The sequence below is a fragment of the Macaca nemestrina genome, chromosome 8, assembly GCF_043159975.1.
Source record: "Macaca nemestrina isolate mMacNem1 chromosome 8, mMacNem.hap1, whole genome shotgun sequence".
Lineage (NCBI taxonomy): Eukaryota > Metazoa > Chordata > Mammalia > Primates > Cercopithecidae > Macaca > Macaca nemestrina.
Genome location: NC_092132.1, coordinates 119,124,250 through 119,151,799, shown reverse-complemented (window position 1 = coordinate 119,151,799; position 27,550 = coordinate 119,124,250). Strand labels below are relative to the sequence as shown.

The following is a 27,550-nucleotide window of genomic DNA, read 5'->3' as shown; positions in this document are numbered from 1 at the left end:
CATCTCAGACAAACAAACAAACAAAAAAGGCGCTACCTTCTCTGCTGAGAGCTGGACACTAACAATTTTGCAAGTGGCATCTTAAAAGTCTCTTACAATTATTCTAGTGCTGTTTCTTCCTTCAGTTCTGTCAATCTGGCTTCATATATTTTAGAGCTCTGATGTTTGGTACATATAATTGCTGTGTATTCTTGGTGAGATCATCCTTTTATCAACATATAATGTCCTTTGTCTCTTAACAGTTTTGGACAAAATGCCTATTTTGTCTACATTGATATAGTCACCTCTGCTTTCTTTTAGTTACTATTTTCATGAAATATCTTTTTCTATTTTAGCACTTTCAAGTTATATGTGGCCTTAGATGTAAAGCGAGTCTCTGTATACCACATAATGTTATATTCTATTTTTCTATCCATTCTGCCAATCTATGTCTTTTGGCTGAGAATTTTAATTCATTTACATTTACAGTAATTACTGACGGGGACTTGTTTTTGCCATTGTGTTATTTGTTTTTTGTGTATCTTATAACCATATTGCCCCAACTTTATTTCCAATGAAATCTTTTTTAATTAGTAGTTTCTACTTCTCAACTGGCACTCAATTTTCTCTTTCTTGAGTCAATTTACCATATTTTCATTTAAACTTGTAAACATACTTACCTTACTTCTTTGATTAAGTTTGTAAACAACTTTAAATTCCAACCTCTGAGCTCAATCAGAGTAAGTTTATATTGACTGTTTTTTTTTCTGTATATAGGTCACACTTTCCTGTTTCTTTGCATGTTTCATAATTTTTGGCTAAGAATTTGATGTTTAAAATAACATATTTTAGCAATATCACCGGGTTTTCTTTGACTATTTTTTTTTTACTGGGTTTTGTTTTTAATATCTTGCCTTGAATTAAACTGTGAAATCTGTCCACCAAGGATGTTTCCGTTCAGTCTTTTTTTCAGTCTGGTTCCCTAGAGTTTGCCTTCATGTCTGCATAGCTGTTAGTCAATGATCTGGGAAAAGGTTATACTCAAATACCTTGAAGCCCATAAGTCATCCAATACAAATAGATCTATTTGTGGTTTAGGTTGCACATTCAAATTTGGTGGCAGTTTGCCTATCTCCCTTGGGTTTTTTTGTTTGTTTGTTTGTTTGTTTGTTTTTTTACTGGGTTCTTGCAAGTCTTTTTCTGCTCCTGTATGTAGAGTCCTAGTCATCCAGTTATATGTAGAAAACTTACCTCAGCACTGTTATGGTTCTCACCATTCCATGGTCTCCCATTAATTTCTGGCTGGTTGTCTCGTCGCCACAATGGCCACCTCAATCTCAGAATATCAAAGTTGCAGGAGTTTCCCTACTGAGTTTACCACAGAAAGCTGATAAAGCTGTAAGACTTCACACCTGCCCCAAATTAACTTTGCCACTCTGGTGGCTTTGGTGTCAGAATTTTTGTTCATTATTTTGCTGGTAAATCTACCAGTCTCACCAATCAAGCTGGGGAGGAGGAATAGAAGCATTTTTAGACAGAAAGTCCACAGGCTCCCACTGTGCTTGCCTCTAAACTTCTCATTTTGTCTTCTTGCATTGCCTAACTTTTTCTCATTTTCAGAGTCTGCAATTCCTCTTTTGATCTAGTTTTATACTTTTCTTTAGGATTCATAGACACTCCATGCTTCCATAGGCAGAGGTTTGTCTTCTATATCAGTTGTTGAATACCCTGAAACACCTGTTGGATTTTACAGCCCACCAAAGTAAGTTAGATAAAACAATATTTCTATGGACTAAATTCTGTTTTGTTTTTATTTCTATTTTTAGAAATTCTGCCATGCAGCTTCTATTCTCTCTGTTTTGGGGCAACTATGTCAACTACAAACACTCATGAAATAACTCCTGTCTACCAATTTTGTCCTGAATTATAGATGCATGGGAAAGAATATGACATCCTGTGTTATAGAACACCCTAATACAGAATATCCTGTAAACTTCCTGAAGGAAAAGATCCATTTAGTACTTTGTGTCTATTTAGCTTCTTGTTTCTTGTCCTGTTTTTCATTATTTCAATTTCAAAATATTATGCAAAGACTTATTTAAACTTTATAAACAAATATTACAGTATCTGAAGTTCTCAGTAATGTCATTCTTTAGCTTGTTGATTTTGTTGATGCTTATTGTAGGTTAGTTGGTAGTATTTGTCATACTTAATTATAAATTCATGTTTGTCTGAGGTTTTACGTGTAAAATCCTAGAGTTCAATCATTAGCACTCCAAAGAGGATATCGTTTTCCTACTGCTCTATATCCTGGGACACTGCACATCTAGCACGAGGTAATTTCAAGGATTGGGTTTTTCTGTAACCAAGTAGGTAGTATCATTTTGACCCCTAAATCTATATATAAGAAGGTTGCTTTCAAAATACTTAGAAACTGTTTTCTAAAACCTAGATATCAGGATAAGAACGACGAATCTTCTGATGTTGTCCCTCTGTTGATAAGTAGACATTTCTGGTCCCCAATTTCAGTCATGTTGTATTACGTTATGGGTCCCCGGTTTCTATGCAGATCTGAAGTCCAATTCCTTTCCTTATGAAGACACACTTGCCTCAGATCCTCAGAGTTAGCAACCAAGTGCACGTCTGTAGGTTTAAAACTTTGTCAAATTCCTTAGGACAACCAGTTTCAAAGTAAACTTATCATTCTGGTATCCATATCTTTACTTTTGGCTTCAGCATTTTTCTCTCAATTTGAAGTGGCTGTGGTGTAAGTATTTATTCCAAAAGTTCACAAGCATTGGAGATTTAATTGCCATTGTAATAATATTAAAAAGCTACAGCCTTTAAGAGATGATCAGATGGTGAGGGCTCTACCCTCATGAACAGATTAATGCCTTTATCTCAGGAGTGGGTTAGTGATGGCAGCAGTGGGTTCCTAGTAAAAGGTAAATTAGGCCTCCATTTCCTCTTCCTCTTACAAGCTCACTTGCCTTTCTGCCATGGGATGACTCTTGCCAGATGATGGCTCCATGTTCTTGGCTTTCCAGCCTCTAGAACTGTGAGCCAAATAAACTTGTGTTCTTTATAAATTACCCAGTCTGTGGTGTTCTGTTATAGCAGCAGAAAACAGACTAAGACAGATGGGAACTTGACTATGCACTAAAAACAAGTTGGTAATATTTTATCTAGCATTTATATATATTTTTTTCTTTATGTGCTATAAAATGAAGTGTTCATATTGAATTTAGTAATTTTTAGAGTTCAGTTCTGGAGTTTTCTAAGTAAAAATTATATATGTATAAATAACATTTGTTCACTGGTCTCTGATAAGCATAATTTTTAAAATAATGTATTGTCATGGCTGAATCATCTAGAATATTGTCAAATAATTAGAGTGATCACATTCTAGCTTATTCACAGTTTTAATGAGAATGACGTGCATTTTGCTTTATAACTTTGGCTCTGGGTTTGGAATAGTTATCAATCATGAGAATGTCTTACTTTTTATAGCTTAGTAATTTTTAGTCACAAATAAATGCAAAATGTAGTGACTGTCTTCTTTTTAAATTTTCGTTTTTTGAGACTCCAGGCTGGAGTGCAGTGGTGCGATCATCACTCCCTACAGTTTTGATCTCCCAGGCTCAAGCAGTCCTCCTACTTGAGCCTACCAAGTATGTGGGACTACAGGCACATGTCACCATGCCTGGCTTTTTTTTTTTTTTTTTTTTTTTTTTTTTTAAAGTAGACACAAGGTGTTGGTATTTTGCCCATGCTAGTCTTGAACACCTGAGCTCAAGCAACCCTCACACCTCGGTCTCTGCAACTGCCCTTTTAGTACTTATTGAGATTACTGCAAGGTTTCAGCTATTCAAGAGCTATAGTGTTTTTGTTAAGCAAGTGACACTTGTAATTACCCTAAGGAAGAAGACCACTACACCAGGAGTAGCATTCCCAGGATGACAACACACTCCATGGTTTGGGGACAACAAGGAAGATACGATTCACATAGACACTGAGTGGAATAAGGCTTTACTCACATATAGAAGAAACAGAGCAAGATTAGCTTCAGGGTGAGCGCCAGTCACCCATGGCCTGCAGCTGATGCAGGGTGATCGTCTACACGTATCTGTCTCCTATTGCAGGCAAAGAATCCTGATCTTTCACTCTGGGGTCAAAATACAGAAAGCTGGAGTGTGTCTGAGGGCCATATAATGCACTTTTTTTTTTTTTTTCAGACAAGGTCTTGTTCTATTGCTCATTCTGGGGTGCAGTGATATGATCCTAGCTTGCTGCACCCTCAGACTCCAGGGCGCAAGTGATCCTTCAGCTTCAGCCTCCCAAGTACTTGAAATTATAGGTGCATATCACCATGCCTGGCTAATTTTATTTTTTATTTTTTTTCTGTAGAAATAGGGTCTTCCTATTTTACCCAGTATGATCTCAAACTCCTGGCCTCAAGCAATTCTCTTGCCTCGGCCTCCCAAAGTGCTGGGATTACAGGAATGAGTCACTGTCCAGGCCAAATGCACATCTTTAAGCAGAACAAAGAAACATACATCAAGTCTGTAACAGGGAAAGATACTCCCAAACAAAGCAGTATGCTCAGCACTGGTTGCGAGGGCTCTCTCTCTCTTTGTAAGGAAATGTTGCAAGCCCAAGTCTACTCTTGGGTAGCCATGTAGGGGTCAAAATACTGCACACACAAAACTGCCATTCCCAAAAGTTTTCTAATCTTAAACTCTTTTAATGAAATTAAAGGGATTTTCTGAAAATTCTAACTTGATCACAATATAGACATGTTATACAGTGTTATAGACTGAATGTTTGTGTCTCCCCCATACCCAAATTCATATGTTGAAATCCTAGCCCCCAGTGTGATAGTATTAGGGGGTGGGATCTTTGGGAGGTAACTAGATAAAATGAGTACATGAGGATGGATCCCTCATAAATGGAATAAGTGTCCTTATAAGAATGCTGAGACAATTTGCTTCTCTTTCTACCATGTGAGGATGCAACAAGAAGGTGCCATCTATAAATGAGGAAATGGGCCCCTACCAGACCCTGAATCTGCTGGTGACTTGATCTTGGATTTCCCAGCCTCCAGAATTGTGAGAAATGAATTGCTGTTTTTTATAAGCTATCCAGTCTGTGGTATTTTGTTAGAGTAGCCTGAATGAAGTAAGACACACACACACAAACACACATATATACATACATATATATATACACATACACATACACAATGCATTTGTTTTCACTGAGAGCTTTGTAGCAATATTCATATAGGATTTATTTGGTAAATGTATTGTACATTTACATATTTGAATTATGCTAGTTTTACAACTGGAAATAATTTTTGGTTAAATTTCCATTGTGAAATTTTGAACCTAAAAAGAAATACATGCTCATTTTATCTAGTGGAATAATGTGAAGATGCATAAAATTAAGTTAGTCATCTCTTCCCACACACAAACTTTTTCTATCTTGTTTCCAAATTTTTCTATGCTTATAAAGATCTAAAAATATTTTATTTATTTAAATTTTTTGTTTTGGTGGTGGTTTTTAATAAAATGTGATCACTCCACACTACTCATGACTTAACTTTTTTACATTAATAATATAACATGGATATTCCTTTAGGTCTATGTGTATGAATTTATCACATGCTTTTTAATAGTTACATAATATTTCACCATATAAATGAACTGCAATTTATTCAAATTTTCCTTGAGTAGATGAATATTCATATGATATTTACAAAGATTTTAGTTTAGTTTTGCCTTTGTTTGCCCCTACAAATAGTAAACAGCTTAGTATATGTAAATTATATATAACAATTTTCAGACTTCTAGAATAAATTTATCAATATGAGACTATAGTACAATATATACTGCCAAAAAAGTTTCCAGGAGGGTTATATTAATTAACACTCCAATCAGTAAAATATGATAGTGACCATTTCTTTATATTATCACCATTTGTATGTTATATCTAATTATGGATGAACAATGGTATAACATACAGTTAATTGCATTTTCCAAACTATTAATGAAATTGATCACTTGTTTATTTTCCATTTTTTATGTGTTTATGTGTTCATTATTTTTGTGTTTATTTTCCATTTCAATTTCTTTTTTTGATAATTCTTTTTACTATAATTTTATCAAATTATTTTACTTTTAGTTATCAGTATGTAGAAACATATCACTATTAGAAACACTATCTAGCTTTGATCACACAGTTGCAAAAAATTCCCATTCTATCATTTGTTTCTTGATGTTTTGATATCTCAAAGTAGTTTTCTAAAACAATAATTATTTTATTGAAATATAACTTACATAATGAAAAGTAAAAACAATCCTAATTTTACAGCTTGAAGATTTGTCATAAAATGAACATAACCATGAAGACATCACTCAAACAACAACAAAAAAATAGGACTGCACCAGCAGTCACAAAATTCTTCTATTTACTTCCTTTATTCTCTGTCCTCTCCCTCATCCCTATGGTAGGCTCACTTATAACAGCATGGGTTGGTTTTGTCCATTTTAAAATGTCATATATCTATTAATATTTTGAACATATTATGATATTCATTGTTTTATACAATCAGTGTTTGTTTTGGTAAATGTCATCTTTTCATTGCTTTTTAAAAAAATTTCGTACATGTCTTTTCACATGGTAGCATTCTCCTCCTGCCTGAAGATCTCCCCTTAAGTACTTCGATTAAGTTGGATCCTCTGAGGATAGATTCTATCATATTTTGTTAATCTGAAAATGTTTACTTTGACTTCATTTTGAAAAGTATTTTCATTACATGTGGAATTTTAATTGGCATTTCTTTCACTCTTTTGATGTGGCAATGTTCCATTGCCATATAACTTCCATCATTTTGTTGAGGTGTCAGCAGTTTATCATCATTAATTTATCATTCCTGTGTTTTTACTGCTTTCTTTTAATTTTTCTTTTCCAACTTATTTTATGAATGTTACTTGAGGTGCCTAGGTAAGGTATTCTTTTGTATTCTGCCTCAGCTTTGTAGCAGTTCTTAAACCTTTGTCTTAATGAGTTCCATTGACTTTAGAAAGAAATCAGATATTATTTCTTCAAATATTGCACCGGCTCTCTCTCTTTTCTTCTGATATTAAAATTCCAAATTTAGACCTTTCCAATATGTAATATATCTCTTGTGCTTCTTTTTCTCTTTCTTTTTGTTTGTTCATTTCTCAATGCTTCATTTCTGGATATTTCTTCTGGGCTATTACCAATATCAGCAATTATCTGTTCACCTATATGTTACAATTTTAACCCATAATTTCAATTATTATATTATTTAGTTCTAGAAAGTATATCTAGGATTATTTTGATTTTCTACTTAATTGCTGCAATTCTTATATTTTTGTGTAATTTATTAAAATAGTAATCATTTAAAAACATATCTATCTGTACTTGGTAAACTATATCAATCTTTTATGTGTGAAACATCGTTTTAACTGTTTTTACTGTAGATTTAATTTACTATGTTTTACATCGATATGTGAGTTCACTTGAAGATGCTGATGATAGTATTCCACAGTCTTTAGCCATCCACAGTGAAAGTTGTAAAATCTGTTGTCATCTGTTTCTTTCTAGGTTATATCCATTTTTTAAAAATAGCTGATAAATTTTAACAGTATTTAATCCTTGATTTTCTGTGACATCACTATGATGTGTAGCTCTGTGTATTTACTTATTTATTTATTTAATAGTTTTTTTTTTTTTTTTGAGATGGAGTCTCTCTCTGTCACCCAGGCTGGAGTGCAGTGGTGTGACCTCAGCTCACTGCAACCTCCACCTCCCAGGTTCAAGCAATCCTCCCACTTCAGTATCCCAAGTAGCTGGGATTAAAAGCATACACCACCATGCCCAGCTAATTTATAAATGTTTAGTACAGATGATGTTTCACCATGTTGGCCAGGCTGGTCAACTCCTGACCTTAAGTGATCTGCCTGCCTCGGCCTCCCGAAGTCCTGGGATAACTGTGCCCAGCCTGGATTTATTTTTATATATTGTACTTCATAATTGGAGTGTGCTTTTCAGTGAGTGATTATTTCTGTCTTTAATCTTGAATTTTTTATCTTCTATTTATTAAAAACCTACTTCTCCACCATTCTCTTGATACTTTATCTCTTACTAGATGTTTATCAGAGTATCTCAATATAGTCTCAAAGTCTCTTAACTTCTTTTAAAGGTTTGAGGTTGTACTAGGAATATATTTGTATTCTGACATTTCCCTGGGTATTATTTTTAGTATTATATTTCCTCAGTATTAACTAATTCTCTCTTCATTTTTGTCAGCCTTGAGCCTTGTGTTTATTACTTTTCAGTGACCATATTATCTACTCCCAAGATTTCTACTTTTTAAAAATCCACCAATACTTGTTTCATTTCAGTTTGATTGGTTTAGATTTTTAATTTACTTCTTATAATTATGTAATAAATGTTTCTTCTATTGATACTTAGAGCATCCCAAATAAATGTATTTTAAGGTCTATGATTTTTTAATGAAGTGTGGATAGATATTCAAATGTTGATTTTATTTTTCTGCATTTTTAAGTATTATATTATATTCAGGTGTTTAGGATATTGTTTAGTATGGTCATTTGAAGGTAGATAATTACTTTTCTGCCTCTCTCTCCCCACCATATCATCTCTTTCCTTCTGTGATTACCATTCTTTAGATTACCTCCCATCTAAACCCAGGTCCCCAAGTCTAAAAATAGGTCTTATAAAAGTTATTCACAACTTCTGAGCAGTAGTATTATTGTGAGAAATCATACTCCTTGAGCCATTGTATGATTAGTTTCAGTTCCCAGTAAGGAAGTTGTGCCTTTGTAGTTCCTGCTTCCCTAAATAGCAGCCATGGATTCACTGCATTTCTTTCAGGCTGTCCTCTTGAGCTGAGTCATCCATCCCAATCTCTGCTTCAAGCTGTGCAACTAGCTGTGGTATCACATATGAGGTAGAGCTGTTAATTCCCTATTGCACTGCATTATTCAGACCCCCTACCCTACTGCCTGCTTCAAAAGCCAGATCCCAGAAAGTCCCTGGATTTATCCCAACTCAGCATTTAGCATTTCTCTTCTGTTGATGATCCATGCAGATATTTATCTTGAATTTGAGCCAGGCTCTGTGTGTGTTGAGTTTCCTTTTTTATATATTATCTGTTGCTCCTATGTGTGTATAGTGGATAAAGATTAATGTATAAAATTACTAGGTCACCCTGGTCAGAAGTCATTTCTTTATTCTCAGAGTCTTAAAGAATACCTTCAAATTTCTTCTATTGTTTCTCTCGCTCTCCTTCTCTCCCTCTCCTCTCTCTCTCTCTTTAGGTAGATGCACCAGTTCATGTATACTCATATACATGCACACACAATACTATATGCATATAAACATATGTGTATCTATAGCTCTATGGGTGAACTGGTGCATCTACCCAGAATGTGTGTATGTGTATGTGTATGTGTATGTGTGTAATCTGCTTTCTCTTCTCAGTGGGAAATATATTGTCAGTTGTTTGAGCACAAGAGAATCTAAGGAGCTTTACCATGATTTTCTGCTTGGATAGTTTCTTACTAAATCACTAATAATGATCATGACCTTCTAGTGATCGCCCCCATCTCTAGACCTAGATTGTTGGTCTCTAGGAAAGCAGGTACTTGAATTGGGATAAGGTCATCCTTATACCTGAGAAGATAAGTGGAATATTTGGTTGAATTAAATTGCAAATGGTACTCTCTTAAATTTTATTTTCAGTAAAATACTACTTAACATGTAAAGCAGATCTTTTCTCCTTCAGAATGTATGACAGTCATTTACTAATGAACGCTTTTAAATCTACCTGCTGAGCCTTGAGATATAACAAATTATAAATTCAATATGTTTGCTGTAAGATGGAGAAAAGGAAGCAGGTATAAGATTTGGGCCAGAAAAGTCAAAGCTTTATTTAAAAATTAAAGAAGAGTCTGTTTGTTAAGCTAGCATCTTTTCTTTGCACATATTCAATTGGAATCATGTAACAGCTACTAAGTCCTGCTTTAAAGGGTCTGCTAAAGATGTCATCCTTATTTTAGTTACAGGGATTAATTTATAATATCTTATTCCAGAAGAGAAGTCAACTGAAAAGAAGAAAAAAGGAGGGAAAAGAAGACAAGCAGAAAATAAGAAATAAATAGAAAGACAACTTATATGCCTTCTTTTATTCCACCTTGCAGAGAAATCATATTTTTCTTTGCTTAGTGATTTCTAGATGTCATTTTTACAAGTGGCTTGTTTTAAAGTCTGTTAGATTAATTCATAATTATACAGTCAACTTCACGAATACATACTCCATTTGTAACATTTTGTTCAAGAGACTGGATAGCTCTTTTTTGCTTTGGTTCTGGTACTCCAGACAGGAAATGTCTTTTTTTACTGTTCTCCAACTTTGACATTCAGATATCCCCCAACTTCACCCATCATTCCTTAGTCCTTAGTCTAAGGTAAGAAGGATAGTTATCATGTAAAAATATATGGGCTGACCCTACTCATGTCTGCATTCTGGAAACTCTGCATCAAACTCACTTTCCCCTAACAATTTATTCTGCATGGATTTGCCAGTTACAGAGAAATCAAACATCCCTGGATCTCATATTAATGAGAGGATACAGACATTTGAACATGAGTTTGTTTCACTTGTCACATTTTTGACTTTTGATTCTGTTCCTGACCAGAACCTGCAGGGCAATCATCTTCTCAGGCCTTCTTTGGCCTTGTTCCATTTGGAGAGCTGTTTGGCTTATCTGCCTGGTCTAGTGGAGGCTACATGGAAGTCATATGACTTTGAACTCTTCAAGAACTACAAATTCACTTTAGTTATCTTTGTCTGTCTCTTCCTTCATTCTCTCTGTGCACCAAGAGGCACAGAGCTTACCAGAGTAGATAAAGAGAGGCAAATGAATGAATGAATGAATGATATTCAAAGGTGCAATGTGGAAAGAGCAAATAAAGACAAAACTAGGCTGTAAAAATTTGACACAAATACACACCCCATAAAGATATGGCAGCATCTCTATTTGACAATAAGAATCCTACTATTTCCTCTCAATGTGGAAGGATATCAGGCTATTGCTGGGTTACCATAAAGACCTACAAGTGCTGGGATGTGTAATTGTCACATTTCTGATGCTAAATGCCAAGGTAAGGTAACTCAGGGGTTGCATGTCCTGCTATCATCAGATGCTACATCTTTTATGAGCTAACACATCTCATCTTTTCTCACCGCAGTTTATTATTTTTAAAAGTACTAACACATTAATTTTACTGCCAAAGAATTGTGTTCTTGGTTATTATTTTTAAGTTATTTCATTCGTCTGTGTCAGTAGCTGCAGCTGAACTCCAAGATGCCTGCTTCTAGGAAGAATTCCCAGCGTACAAAATGGTCAAGGCACACTTGCAGTGTCAGGAAAACCTTTTTAGTTAAAGTCGTATCTTGGTGCCCTGCTGCCCTTTTAAACAAACGTATTGGATTTTTGCACTTTATTGCTGCTTCATAGCCCAATCTCTAAAATAGACTTCTCTAATTTTGTGTGCGAGAGAGAGTTTACTTAACAAACGATCCCATATTGCCTTTAACAGGGAAGGTTGTTAACCTGGATTATTGTACACAGATAGAACATCACATGTGAAGCACTTGCAGCTCCCCGGCTTTTAACATCATTTTTCTCCCGTTTCCAGTAGGTTCATGAATCTTGAGCTAGACTGTGAGCACACACAGTGGTGAATAAAATTCAGCATGCTCTCTGTAAGCCACATGCACTTCTAAAATGTGCCACTTTTAAACAAGACCATCCTGGGAAAATGACTGGAATGGAGTATTCCCAATGGAAATATCACTTGTGGAATATATTTTTAATTGCATTGCCAAGTTCACCAATTGAAGTTGCCAGCTGTTGCCCTTTTGTACAGTTGATCTTTTGTTTTCTTTTATTTATTATCATAATTGTATGATTAATAGAGACAGGGGCTTTTATCAGAAACATCTGGAGGTCACAGAGCCAGAAATAAATTGTTAGTTGGGTCTTCAGATATAGTCATTAGTTTCAAAGAAAGGAAAGCTACAATGTTAGCACTCCAAGTATGGGAAGATTGCCTCTGTTGCCCATGCCCAGGAGAGGAACTGTGTGCAACTTTAAAAGACTCCAGCAACATTAAGAAAGATTTTTACATTACTCATAACTAAAACTCCCCATTCAGTCCAGAAAGTTAGGTAAATTATGATGTACAAATGGATTGTGGAGTTATTTTCAATTCTTCTTCCCCTAAGTCTTTTCTCAATGTTCACATGTTCATCTTCTCTCCCTTACAGGTATATCTTTTATGTTTTTTATTTTTTATTATACTTTAAGTTCTGGGATACAGGGGCAGAACATGCAGGTTTGTTACATAGGTATACACATGCCAAGGTGGTTTGCTGCACCCATCAACCCATCATCTACATTAGGTACTTCTCCTAATGCTATCCCTCCCTTAGCCCCCACCCCCTGGCAAGTCCCAGTGTGTGATGTGCCCCTCCCTGTGTCCATGTGTTCTTACTGTTCAAGTCCCACTTATGAGTGAGAACATGCGGTGTTTGGTTTTCTGTTCTTGTGTTAGTTTGCTGAAAATGATGGTTTCCAGCTTCAGCCATGTCCCTGTAAAGGACATGAACTCATCTTTTTTTATGGTTGCATAGTATTCCTTAGTGTATATGTGTCACATTTTCTTTATCTAGTCTATCATTGATGGGCATTTGGGTTGGTTCCAAGTCTTTGCTATTGTGAATAGTAGCACAATAAACATACATGTACATGTCTTTATAGTGGAATGACTTATAATCTTTTGGGCATATACCCAGTAATGGGATGGCTGGGTCAAATGGTATTTCTGGTTCTAGATCCTTGAGGAATCGCCACCCTGTCTTCCACAATGGTTGAACTAATATACACTCCCACCAACAGTGTAAAAGCTTTCCTGTTTCTCCACATCCTCTCCAGCATCTGTTGTTTCCTGACTTTTTAATGATCGCCATTGTAACTGTCGTGAGATGGTATCTCATTGTGGTTTTTATTTGTATTTCTAATGACCAGTAAATATGTTTTATTCCCAAAGGACTCAATCTCACTGACATCTGACCTCTTGCTTTGGTACATATTTTAAATGAAGGGCTTTCTGCTTCTAAAAGAATCTAGTCTATGATTTAGAGTAATCAAAAGGTTTCCCCATACTTTTTGAATGTTTTTATGTCTAAGTTATTATTTATCTTTTCTGAGTGTCTGTTTTATCTTCAGTGATCTATTCTCAAAATACAGGCATACCTCAAAGATATTGCAAGCTCAGTTCTAGATGACTGCAATAAAGCAAGTGACACTATTTTTTTTTTGTTTCCCAGTACACATAAAGTTATGTTTACACTATATTGTAGTCTATTAAGTATAAAATAGCATTATGTCTAACATACTTTAATTTTAAATTTTATTGCTAAAAAATGTTAAGGATCATCCAAGCTGTCACTGAGTCATGATCGTTTTGCTGGTGGAGGGTCTTACCTCAGTGTTGATGGCAGCTGACTTATCAGTGTGGTGGTGCTGAAGGTTGGGGTGGCTGTGGCAATTTCTTAAAATAAGACAGCAAGGAAGTCTTCCACATTGGTTGACATGTTCTCATGAAAGATTTCTCCTCAGCTGTTTGATGGCATTTTTCTGACAGTAGAACTTCCCTCAGAATTGTAGTCAGTCCTCTCAAACCCTGCTGGTGCTTTATCAACTAAGTTTATGGAATATTCTAAATCCTTTGTAGTCACTTCAACAGTGTTCACCATGATCGTCAAGAAGACTAGAGTCCATCTCCAGAAACCACCTTCTTTGCTCTTACATAAGAAGCAACTCCTCATCAGTTCAAGTTTTATCACAAGATTGCAGCAATTCAGTCATGTCTTCAGGCTCCACTTCTAATTCTAGTTCTCTTGCTATTTTCACCACACTGCAGTGACTTCCTCCACAGAAATCTTGAACCCTTCAAAGTCACCCATGAGGGTCGGAATCAATTTCTTCCAAACTCCAGTTAATGTTGATATTTTAATCCTCTCACATGAATCACGAATATTCTTAATGATATCTAGAATGGTGAATCCTTTCCAGAGGGTTTTTCATTTGCTTTGCCTAGATCCAATAGAAGAATCATTGTTTTTGGCAGTCATAGTCTTAGGAAATGTATTTCTTCAATGATAAGATTTAAAAGTTAAAATTAGCCTTGATCTGTGAACTGAAGATACTGTGTTAACAGGCATTATTCTCCTTGTACATCTCTATCAGAGCTCTTGGACGATCAGTTGTGTTGCCAATTAGCAGTAATATTTTGAAAGGTATCTTCTATCTGAGCAGTAGGTCTCAACAGTGGGCTTAAAATATTTAGCAAACCATGCTGTATGGGAGGCCAAGGCAGGTGGATCACTTGAGGACAGGAGTTAGAGGCCAGCCTAGCCAACATAGCAAGACCCCATCTCTGCTAAACTACAGAACATTAGCTGGGTGTTGTTGTGCATGCCTGTAATCCCAGCTCCTCCAGAGGCTGAGGCATGAGAATCCCTTGAGCCAGGGAACTGGAGCTTGCAGAGCCAAGACTGCACCTTTGCACTCCAGCCTGGGTGACAGAGTGAGACTCTGTCTCAAAAAAAGAAATAAAAATTAAAACAGTGTGGCGATTCCTCAAGGATCTAGAACTAGAAATACCATTTGACCCAGCCATCCCATTACTGGGGATATACCCAAAGGATATACCCAAAGTCATGCTGCTATAAAGACACATGCACACATATGTTTATTGTGGCACTATTCACAATAGCAAAGACATGGAATCAACCCAAATGTCCATCAGTGACAGACTGGATTAAGAAAATGTGGCATATATACACCATGGAATACTATGCAGCCATAAAAAAGGGATGAGTTCGTGTCCTTTGTAGGGACATGGATGCAGCTGGAAACCATCATTCTCAGCAAACTGTCACAAGAACAGAAAACCAAATACCGCATGTTCTCACTCATAGGTGGGAATTGAACAATGAGATCACTTGGACACAGGAAGGGGAACATCACACACCAGGTCTTATTGTGGGGAGGGGTGGGGGAGGGATAGCATTAGGAGATATACCTAATGTAAATGACGAGTTAATGGGTGCAGCACACCAACATGGCACATGTATACATATGTAACAAACCTGCATGTTGTGCACATGTACCCTAGAACTGAAAGTATAATAATATAAAAAAAGTTAAAACACACAAACACACAAAACATGCTGTAAACAGATGTGCTGCCATCCAGCTTTTGTTGTTCCATTTATAGAGCACAGGTAGAGAAAAATTAGTATAATTCTTAAGGGCCCTAAGATTTTTGGATGGTCAATGAACATTGGCTTCCACTTCAAGTCACGAGCTGTATTAGCCCCTAACAAGAGAGTCAGCCTGTCCTTTGAAGCTTTGAAGTCAGGTATTGACTTCTCCTCTCCAGCTATGAATGTCCTCAGTAGCATCTTCTAATAGAAGGCTGTTTCACCTACATTGAAAATCTATTATATAGTGTAGTCACCTTCATCAATGAGCCTTAGCTCATCCTCTGGATAACTTGCTGCACCTTCTATATCAGCACTTGTGGCTTCACCTTGCATTTTTATGTTATGGAGATGGCTTCTTTCATTAAGCCTCATTAATCAACTTCTGCTGTCTTCCAACTTTTCTTCTGCAGCTTCCTCATCTCTCTCAGATCTCATGGAATTGAAGAGAGTTAGTGCTTTCCTCTGAATTAGGCTCTAGCTTAAGAGAATGTCATGGTTTGTTTGATCTTCTATTTAGTCTACTCAAACATTCTCCATATCAGTAATAAGGCTGTTTTGCTTTCTTGTCATTTGCGGGTTCATTGGAGTAGAACTTTTAATTTCCTTCAATAATTTTTCCTTTGCATTGACAAGTTGGCTAACTGGCCCAAGAAGTCTAGCTTTTGGCTTATCTTGGCTTCAACATGCATTAATCACTGATCTAAATTGTGTCTAACATTTGATTTTATTAATTTACCTATTTCAGTGTCTTTGAGTCACAAGGAATTGGGAGGCCTAAGGAGAAAGAGAGAAAAAGAGACAGAGAGAGAGAGAGAGAGAGAGAGAGAGAGAGAGAGAGAGAGAAAAGTGAGAGAGGGAGAGAGGCACAGGGGAATGGCTAGTCAGTGGAGCAGTCAGAAAACACACAGCATTGATAAATCAAGTTTGCTGTCTTATATGAGCATGGTTCATGGAGTCCCAAAACAACTGCAACAACAGCAAAGATCACTGATCACAGATCACCAGAACAGATGTAATAATAATGAAAAAGACTGAATTATTGAGAGAATTGCTAAAAGGTGACACAGAGAAATGAAGTGAGCACATGTGCCTGGAAAAAAATGACACTGATAGACTTTCTCAATGCAGCCTGGCTGTAAACCTTCAATTGGTAAAAAAAACACAGAATCTGCAAAGTGCTATAAAGTGAAGCCCCATGAAATGAGGTGTGCCTGTCCAATCCCTTCACCATTTCTCACAAGGATTTCTATCACCTCCATAACCTTAATGATGATTCGCAGCTGCAAGGAGAAAGGCCATATCTTAGCAGGCTTGACTTTTCACCAATTACTTGGCTCCCCTCTGCCTTCCCCATCTCCTAGAACTACAAATTCTTCCCCCTTAATCACAGAATATTTCTACATTCTTTAATGTCTCTTGAAGTTTTATGCTCTTACACCATGTATGTTGATAAAACAATGTGTTCCAGATTAACATAGAGCTCTTCCTAAGGAATTATAATAAGTCAATTAAAAAATACTCATTATATGTGGAAGGGTTCATCTATCCATGCTCAATCTCTATGTCCCCTCCTCCAAGCTTGACTTAAACATTTTCTATTTTTTGGAACTTGCCGGGCTAGAGATAATCAAATGGCAATGGAAGTAGAAGCTTTCTACCTCTTTATCTTTATGAGTAGAGTGTTAGAAAATGGGTGTAGTCAATTCAAACTACAAATAATTGAGAGAAACATTTCATAAAGCCTATTAATTGAATCAATATTACCTGGTGCTATGGTTGGAATGTTTGCCTCTCCCCAAAATTCACATATTGAAACCTAATCACCAATGTGATGATATTAGGAGGCGAGGCCTTTGGGAGATGATTAGGTCATGGGGGCAGAATCATCATGAGTTGAGTATTTTGGGTTTTCAAAATTATAACATGGTAGAGCTAAAATTGATGGCTCCTAAAATAGGATTGATCTTAAAATCATCTAGTTAAACATTCTCATTTTATAGAAGAGGAAATAGGAGATCTTGACTTGGTCCAGGCTATCTAACCAGTTCCTGATAGTTTCAGGGCCTAGCCTCTGTCTGTCTTGAATCTCAGGACAGTTCTTCTATTACATCTTGCTGTTTGTTGACCAGAGACAGTGATCCTGGGTAGCAACTACTCAGCTTATTTCTCCAAATAGATATAAATATGTCTCCATAATGGAACAGAGTACTAGTCACATATGTTTAACAATAGCCAGGATTGGATTAATATAGGGTATATTACTATCCGGAGCATAATATACGATGTGCAATTAATACAGTGTGTATAATACTGAAGATCCAACTCTGTCAACCCAGTATCTAAACAGTTCTGAGAAGGATGAGGTGGAAAGTCTATCTGTGGAAAACCTGATTGAATGGATGCTACCTCAGCCTTCATCTTGGGTGTAGAATTATACAAACTAGTGTATCATTCATGATGTTCAGCCACTTACTAATGTGATCTTGGGCAAATCACCTCTAAACTCAATCTGACTTTCCTCACTCACTAAATAGGAATAATAATGCCCACCTTGCAGGATTTGGTTCTGCTTTAAAATAATAACCTGCATGAAAAACCCAATCCTTGAGCATGGTATGCACTCAATGGTTATTAATTTCCCTCTTCACTCTCATTTGTCATTGCAATTTTACTTGAATTATTAACCTAAAATTAGCTTATCTATTACTTATATCCCATTTCAAAATAAAACTGATTTTATTTTTGCCCCCAGTGGGTCAGTAGAAAGACTTAAATAGTCTCTTGGACACACAGTAATTCTTTTTTCCTTCTTCTTTTTTTTTGTTTAGAAAATCCTCATTTGTGACAGAACTGCCACATGGTCCTGAAGAATACGGAAAGTCAGGCGATGAATGACTATTTTCCAGAAGACAGGTAAAGCGTATTTGGTAGATTAATTCTCAATTCACCTTCTGAGCAGAAAAGGACAAAACCCTCATTTACCAAGATTCTAAAGAGATTTCCAGGCAAGTCCCTAGCCAGCCCCACATCAGTCTTTGCTTTGAAGCATCCACTCCCCAGAGCTTGGTTTTCTTGACTAGGTCCCAAACCTTTTATTGAGCTGCAAGGCGACCAGAGGAAACAATCGGCTTCTTGCACAGACATTCATGTGTCAGGGCTGGCACATGTGCTTATCAGGGAATCAATTTTTCTTGCCTATTATCCTCCTTTTCCTCAGAAGAAAGTGAGTTAGTGCAACTACCTCATCCAGAACAATTACCTCACCTTAAACTGTTTATTCTTCAGAGAAAGGCGTTTGGGAGCAGGTAGCACTTTGGTGGGAGACATGGATTTTTGAAAAGTACTTGATATTGAGTGTGGGCAGTGAGGAACTGCTGGGAAGGTTGCCTTTCAAACCAAGGCTCCTTTTTCCATGGGGGATTACCAGGCAAAAGGTGAGCTCTGCTGCTATTTTGAGGGCTCCATCCTGGGAGCGATAATGAGGTGGCCCAACTGGGGAGCCTGGGACTCCCCACCAACTTCCTGGGTGTGCTCTGAAATTGAGTAACCTAGGACAAGCTCTCTAAAGTTGCTCCTCCAGCAGAAGGAAGAGGCAACCATGAGGTATTTTCAAAAGCAGTTAAATAAAAATTTGATAATCTATTTAAAACAAGTCACACTTAAAAAAAAAAAAAGAGAGAGTCTTCTTTCCTTCTTCTCATAAAGGTCCAGCACGTTTCAAAGTTCTTTCAATTGTCAGGCCCAGAGAGACATTAGAATGAGACCACAATCATGCCCTACTCCTTCCTTTAAACTATATATTCATTTCTTAAAACTACATATCATTACTACAAATAACTATAAATCAACCTAATAATACCACATCAAACAGTATAACCCACATCCTATAACTTAACTATATGTAACTAATCACTAATCGACATTATTTCAATAAACCAGTACAAATTCCTAACAAACAACTTTACATCAGTCCATTCCCCATCCCCCTCCCCCCCCTTTTTTGCTTTTAAGAATCCACTTATAGCTACTAGTAGTCAAAACATATGTTCAAAACAACTTAAATCTATACTCCTGAGTTAAAATCCTCACACTTGGCCCAAATAAACTCTTACTTATATTAATTTCGCCTCAACTTCTTCCTTTTAAGTAGACACTCCTTTCCCTGATACTTACCAGAAGGCAATTCCTTGGGCACAGATTAAAACTGACAAAAATAGGAGTCATTCGAAATGAGAGAGCTTTCTGAAAAGTCTGGTGATTCCGGAGTGTTCAGGACAACATAACAGGGAATTCGAAAAAAAAGAAAGCAAAAATAAAAATCGATCATATAAGCCTTAATGCACCCATGATTGTAATTCCTCACTTCTTTATTTATATGAATGCAGTTAGCATAGCTGCAGTAATGGAGTAACTGTATTATTATTTTTTCTTCCCACTACGCATTTATTTTAAGTCTTTCTTTTTCTCAGGATGTTTTCCTGAGTGATGTCTGATCTAATGGGAAAAAGTGGAAGTAGGGGAGGCAAGACTTTGGAACGGCTCAAAGTAGATGAACAAAACGAGGTCTCCTGGAAGCAGGTGACTTTGAGTTAGGCAACCCAGACGCCCACATATCTGCGCGGCGTTCGCCCCAAGAGGCCAGCCGGCTCCGCTCAGCTCACCGCGGTGTGGCCGCATCCCCGCCGCCCGACTCCAAGCCCGCTTCCTCTCTCAGCGAGCCGGGCCTGCAGGCGGGGCCCGAAGCGCCCCGGGTGCACGTGGAGCGGCCTCGGGCTCACCTGCGCCTCCAGGCCCCCGCCCAGAGCGGCCGCTCCACCACCCCTCCCGCGGCCCCGCCCCAGCCCGGCTCATTGGCTGCCGCTCGGAGGGGAGGGGAAGGGGCGGCCGCGGGGGTCTCATTAGCGATGCGGACTCGCGCCTCCGCTCTGTAGTTCGGAGCCCCGCAGCGGCGCGAGGGCTGGGAACTGCGCGGCGGGGATTGCGGACTACTCCGGCATCGGCGCTGGCGGCAGCGGTCGCCGAGCCGTGGGAAGCTATGGGGACGCGCCCTTTCTCGGGGTGCCCATTTAGCGGCGGCTCGGAGCGCCCTGCCCCGCTGCTTTAGGAAGCGATCGTGTAGCAGAGTCACTCTCTAAAGACTACCGGGACGCATTCGACTCGGGCATCTCATCGCCGACCCTTTCCCGGGCCCCGGAGCGTGAAGAAGAGCCGTCCTCTGGAGCGCGGCGAGGAGCATGGGGAGAGCGGCGGCCACCGGAGGCGGCTGCTCAGGGGCGCGCCGCTGGCTCCCGTGGCTGGGGCTGTGCTTCTGGGCGGCAGGGGCTGCGGCTGCCCGAGGTAAGCGCTGGGCGGAGCGGGCAGCTGGGGTCGAGGGCTCAGGGACGCCAGCCTGACGGAGCGGGACCCGCACCGGTGGCGTTGGCTTCCCAAGTTGTGCCCTGCACCTCGGCGCGCCAAGCCCAACTGGGTGGGAGCCGAGTGGAGGACTCCGTGGGGACCACAGCCTTCCAACCCAAGTTTGCGATCTGCTGCAATCCTACAGGTGGCTGCGACCCGGGCCCCTACCGTTTTCCTTGACCCTCCTTGCCTGCTCCATTTTCCAAGCCCTCCCCAATTGCTGCAGACTGGAGTAGCCCGGTCTTCACTCCAATCTCGCTCTCCCCTCTCCTCTCCACTTCCTCTCAAGACGAGCTTGGTCAGGGGTTGGCGCCCATTGCGATGTCGGAGAGTTCCTGGGGAGAGGGGCCAGGTGATGGGAGTGTCTGTAGGGTGGGCTTGAACAGAGAGGGCGTCTTTTCCCTTAGGGGAGGAACACCCATGCTGAAGTCCCTTCGCTCTGTGCCAAGCTTGGCACCCATCGGGCGACCTTAGCCCGAGATCCCAGCCAGCCCTGGGCTTGGCTTGGCGGAGGCCGCGTGTGTGCGGAAGCTCGGTAGAGCGGCGTGCACCATCCCGGTTTAACCGCGCCTGCAGTGCCCAGCCGGGATGAGCACTTGGCCCGAAGCTGCTCACCAGGCGCCTCCTCTCCCTCCCCGGCGCCTACTCTGGCTTGGAAGCGCGGGCCCCACACAGCCGCAGGGAAACCTCTGCTTCTTTCCGACTTAAAAACCTAGACCCCATTTTCTTGGACCCTCTGGACTCCAGCAGAGGGAAATTTCGCAACTGATTTCAGCTCCACCTTGAGCGAGGACAGGAAGCATCAAGTTAAAGATAAATCCCAAGGACTTGTTTTGAAGATGATCAGAGGCAGTTTCAGACACAGCTCAAGTACCGGAGCTTTACCTTTGAAAAAATCGGAAGCTTTGCCTTCCCGCCCTTCTTTCCCTTTTTCCTTCTAAGCCATCCATTTGGCTTAGAATACATGATACCGTTAAATGATTTGCCTTACACTTGCCAGGGGAGAGGTGGAGCTGAGCTGACCACTTCACCTTCTGCTCTATTCGGTCTCCTGAACATACTCTGACCAGCCTGCAGAGTGAAAGGGTGGAAAGGGTTGAGGACGATCACAAAAGAACCAATGTTATCTCATTTTTATAAAAGCTTATGGTGTGTTAAAAGCAGTCCGGCTGCCTAGAAAGATTCTTTTTTTAAAAAAAAAGAGGTTGATAGAGGCTCTCCGTTGTATGATCCTGTTCTGTGCCTATTTGCATTTCATTTCCTGAAAAGTTTTTTTTTGTTTTGTTTTTTGTTTTTTTTTTTTTAAGTGGAGCAGTCTTTTTAAGAAGAAGGGGAGGTTTAAAAATGAGCCTCGGTGATTGTACACCCTGAGTTATGATGAAGCACAGTTCTTTCTCATGCTGGAAGAAGCACAAGCTTCAGCCATTTAATTTACTACGTACGGCAAATGCCTCATTGCAAAGTCAGCTCTCAGTTGTTTTTAATACACTTTTATGGGAAAACTGGGTCTTTTCTAAATGTTGATCTAAATGGCTGAGTTTCCACTTACTATTCGTGTGGAATACCTCACAGTCACTAACTCCAGGTACTCACCCTTGGAATTGGGTTGCTGACGTTGTCTTGAAGCCAGCTCGAAACAAGAGGTGGGGACATGCCAGCAGCCTCTTGGATGGAGTTTTGCTGGCTGTGAAACTAAGGCTAGCACCTCTTGTCTGCAAGCTGTTCTTTAAAGGTCTCCTGGAAAACATGCTGTACACTCTGCAGGCTTATTTACAACAAATGTCTTGCACAGATCATAGTAATATGCAAGACACATGGAGTGGAGCAGTAAATCTGACTGATATTTCCCATGTCATATTTTACATTCTGGGGCATGAAGCCCATTCCCCTTAGCAACTGTCAGAGAGTCCTCAAGAAATGAGCACTAGTCAGGCTGTGAAACCGGTGAAGCCACAGGCACCTGGCTTTGCACAGTTGGGTTGGGCGTAATTGGAGTTTTCAGAACAGAGGGTGTGTTTCGGTGCTTATGAAGTTCTCCCATCCCAGAAAGGCGTCTATTCGTTAAAACCAAGATTAGGTGCACTGGTGTGGCATGCTTGCCTGACCACTAGTTTCACCATACTCTCTAGGATTAGCCCTAGGTTGTTCTTACCTATCCAATTAATAGTTTTGTTCTTCAGGACTTTTCTTCTTGATTTGAAACAATATATTTTACTTGCCCTAACCAACGGGGTATAGAATTATGCCATTTGCCTTGATGTTATGAGAATATTTAACAATTCAGTAGCGTTTTCTTTACCGTATTTATCATTTATCTTTTTCCAAAATGATTGCACCAACTTTTTTTTTCTTTTCTTTCCCTCCATACTTTTGTAGAAACCTCTGAAAATCAGAGGGAGATTTCAAATTGGCTTTGAATATACTATAAGAGGAAGACCCTTGGAACAAGGGACTGTTGTAGAGCCCAGTGGTGGGCCAAGAAGCAATGTTCTGTTTCCCTCCTTTGTAAGTAAGACTTAGCTCTTCAGATGAACATCTCTGCCTGTCGGCATATTGTAAGGAAGACACTCTGGTGCCATGATCACCGTATGTTTTTACACTTTCCAATTTAAAAGGAGGTTGTTTAAAAGTTATTCATGACCTGTCAAGTGCTAATTGAATCCACATCATGTTGTCATACTGATTTGTTTTTGTTCTTTGAAAAAAAAGGGGGACTGCTGTTCATCTGCTTGTTATCTTTGCCTTAGATACTGTACATAAGATACTATAGTCATTAAAGGCAGAGAGGAAGATAATCTTAGACAGGCTGAGCTTTCATACAATTTCTTGCTTGAAAACATTTCCTGGACAATGAAATGTTGATTACAATAACTAGAGTAATGCATTAATGGCAAGAGAAGTGCATACTTATTACATAGGCATAATAATAGTCTTATGATTTACACATACTTAAATCCATTTATCTGTCTAGCTCATACAGTTTAAAATCTATAGTCATTTCTTCCTTAATGAATGTTATAAGGCCACCCTCTTGCTTCCCACTTTTCTCCTTCTGTTCCTTTTCCTCACAAATCTTTCTCTTCCTAGGACTATGAGAAAGAGTCTTTCTCCCCATTTCCTGCCAGACTTTTTTTTTTCTGATTCTTGGGTCGTGCTCTTATTTTGAGCAGCCCAGTGGCACCTTCTTAAGAGATCTTTTAAGCATCTCAGTTTTTAAGAAGAGATGAATTGTTCTGACCTCGTCCTAGCACTTGTCACCCTTTACATACTTTTTTGCTCTCCAGTTGACCTATCTGTGGTTCTTTTTTTTTTCCATCTTCTTCTTTTTTTTTAAAATTTATTTATTATTATTATACTTTAAGTTCTAGGGTACATGTGCATAATGTGCAAGTTTGTTACATATGTATACTTGTGCCATGTTGGTGTGCTGCACCCATCAACTCTTCAGCAAGTAGTACCTCATAGGGGAGGGAAACATTTGGAGCTGTGGATCCTTTCTGAGCTCTCTCAGGACTGGATGACTGAATCCATCAGGTAGTTCTACACTGTGTTTTCTTATTGATTAGGAAGTCGCTTTTCTGTTTATTGTCTCAATGCTCCGTAAATTTGTTTTTATTGTCCTCTTCCTACCAAACGTAGTTCCCAACTTAAAACACTGCCAGTGTTCATCAGGGAATTGGTGTATTAAGAGATAGTACATGTTTGACATGCTTCCCTTCTGCTTTTCTTTTTTTTTTTTTTTAATACTAGGCTAGAGACTCAGACATATATTAAAATCTAATCCCAAAGATAAATGATTTATTCCATAGCATCCTCTTAAGGAAGGGGCTGCTGTTGGTGTGTGATGCCCTCATAATGGGAAGGCACATGTGCTCATAGGTAACCCAGATGTGCCCTCCTTCTTGATTACACCTTTGCCATTAATGCTGATTGTCCCTTCGTCCAGGCTCTCACTTGACCAGCAACATCATTATCTTGTCTTCCTTCCTCCTCCTTCTGATACCTTCATGAACTAACAGCTCAACAGAATAATCAATGGAAACTTTCCCTATTTCTATTTCACTCTTAGTCACATACTCTATATAGAGACACTTATCTGCTCCCTCCTTCTTTCTTTCCCTTTTCTTTTTTCTTTCCCTTTCCCTTTCCTCTCCTCTCCTCTCCTCTCCTTTCCTTTCTCTTTCCTTTCCTTTCTCTTTTCTTTTCTTTTCTTTTCTTTCCTTTTCTTTTCTTTTCTTTTCTTTTCATTCCTTTTTTGAGACAGGTTCTCACTCTATCATCCAGGTTGGAGTGCGGTGGTGCCATCATAGCTCACTGCAGTAGCGAACTCCCAGGCTCAAGTGATCCTCCCACCCCAGCCTCCTGAGTAGCTGGGACTGTAGGCATGCACCATCACACTCGGCTCATTAATTTTTTGTGTGTTTGTTTGTTTGTAGAGATTAGCTGTCACTATTTTGGCCAGGTTGGTCTTGAACTCCTGGACTCAATGATCCTCCTGCCTTGGCCTCCCAAAGTGCTAGGATTACAGGTGTGAGCCACCACATCTGGCCCCACCCCTTTACTTTCTAAATGGCCACTGCTAGCATAAGGCCTATTATCATGTTGTTAGCACTCCTTTTGTATTATACCTGTTCCTTAATACATTTCTGCAACTTTGTTTGAATATGAAGTAATACTTATATGAAATAATAGTAATACTTATTAGTAATACTTTCATACTTATTTGAGTATGAAATAATACTTATAATAATAGTACTTACTTCATGTGTGAGAATCATAATTCTAAATGCTCTACAAACGTTAACTGATGTAATCCTGAAGATAACTCTTTGAGGTAAGTACTATGATTACCCGCATTTGTAAGATAGGAAAAGAGGGACATAGATTGAAAGCTTGCCCAAGGTCATGGAGTTGGGACATAGTAGGGTCTAGATTTGTACCTACTCCATCTGATTCCAGGGCCCACAACAAAGACAATTTTCTGAACTATGTAGAAAAGAAAATGGCCCTTGTATTTTGATGACAAAAGTACTCAAATCATATCTTTATTACGACCAAGAGGCATAGAGGAATTTAGAGTAGCTTAAATAAGTCTATAAATATGTTCAGATAAATCTAAAAGATTTATGTTGTATGAAAATAACCACCCTCTCCTCATTCAGCTTACTATACTTTGGGATTGGATTCACACTTAAAATTCTAAGAGCCAGTTTCCAATATGATAGCTTGCTTTTGTTTTCAATTTTGAATTTCGACAGAAAATATGACTCTGATTGAATACGCCATCCATGGAACGGCAGATCCCACGAGACTATTTGTTGCATGTCTTGTATTTTTAGCCTTGTTTGCCAGGGAAATGTGGAGCATGAGATTTGAGAATAGATTGTTAACACCAGAGGCTGCTGTTTCTGCTGTTTTGGGTACTCCTGCTGCTGCTCTTGTGAGGCAGATGGCTAGATTCATTTATAGAAAATAGATATTCGTTCTATTTTGCATTTCCACTTTGAAAAGAACTTTTAATTGTTTGTGCCACATTGCATCATATGGCCTTATTGTGTGCATACACATGCTGTGCGCAGATAATTTTCAGAATTAGGCGGATGTTAATGTATTCATTTTGGATTGTATTATCTGAAATCCACTGCTAATTCCTGTGCTTTTGGAATTTTCTCTTGAAAGTGAGTGTGTTTTTGCTGTGTATTAAGTATTTTGTGCTCACCCTATCACGACTCCCCCCGCACCACTTCACTGAATTAAGAGATAGAAATATGAGGGTTGTGTTTATGGGGCTAAAGTAGAAACAATAATCAAGTAGTAACGTTTCTCAGATAACATCAGGCGACTATAGAGCATAAAATATTTCTGAATATTGTTTCTATCAGGACAAGGATAAAATTAGGTCGGTATTCTTCTTATATGACCATTTCCCCCCCCCCACCCCCGCCCTTTTTTTTCAGACTTCAGAGTAGCTTTTATTTTTTATTTTAAAATTTTAACACTTTTTAAAATTGATGCATAGTACATGTACATGGTTTTGGGTACAAATGATAATTTAATACCTTAATATAATTTGTAAAGATAAAATCAGTGTACTTGGGTTATCTATCACCTTTTGATATTTGTCTTTTCTTTATGCTAGAAACATTTGAATTATTCTTTTCCAGCTATTTTGGAATATGAATAGATTGTTGTAAACTATAGTCACTCTACTGATCTATCAGACACTGGGTCTTATTCTATTAAGTGATATATTTGTACTCATTTATCAACTTCTTTTATTTTGATAGTTTATAAATGAAGTCACTGAAAAAGCTGAAAACTGTCTTCCAAGAGTGGTCAATGTTGGCTTTATTTAATGCAAATATTGACTTTCTGCCCCCAAATTACGGGGTTCATAAGGTGCAAAAGAACCCTCTTTCCCAGAAGGATTGGTAGAGGTACTCCCACCACTCCAGCCCACATTGTAAGGGTATTTTTCCACAGGTGGGAAAATATCACTGTAACCATGTGGGATTTGAATAAGAAGCTTTACAGATGTTTTGTCGTTACCTAAATTGAATACTGTGGTTTTCCAGTCGGGTAAGTCAGAGGGGAAATGGCATCGCAGACATTTGGGAAGGTAAGTAACTGGTAGGCAGGCATAGGAAGGAGAAGATGCAAGAGGCCACAGTGAAGAAACTGTCTGAACTACTTTAAGGGACTCACGACCACCGGGATGACTATTCTTTGTGTGATACAATTCACAGATGTTGGCAACTTATTATTTTATTTTATGTATTTATT

At 38.6% G+C, this 27,550-nt stretch overlaps 1 protein-coding gene across 6 annotated transcripts in view; it reads left to right on the top strand.

The window, feature by feature from the left end:
- Positions 1–20,283: 20,283 nt before the first annotated feature.
- The window catches only part of LOC105476601 (unc-5 netrin receptor D), a 571,609-nt gene continuing 564,342 nt past the window's right edge, over positions 20,284–27,550 (top strand). For 4 of the 6 annotated variants that reach the window (XM_011732691.3, XM_011732689.3, XM_071068398.1 and 1 more), the window contains exon 1: positions 20,284–20,707. In XM_011732691.3, coding sequence (XP_011730993.1) covers positions 20,605–20,707 — 103 coding nt within the window. In that variant the 5' untranslated portion in view covers positions 20,284–20,604. The remainder of the gene's footprint in view (positions 20,708–27,550) is intronic. The other 2 variants (XM_071068400.1, XM_071068399.1) reach the window with 1 other exon arrangement.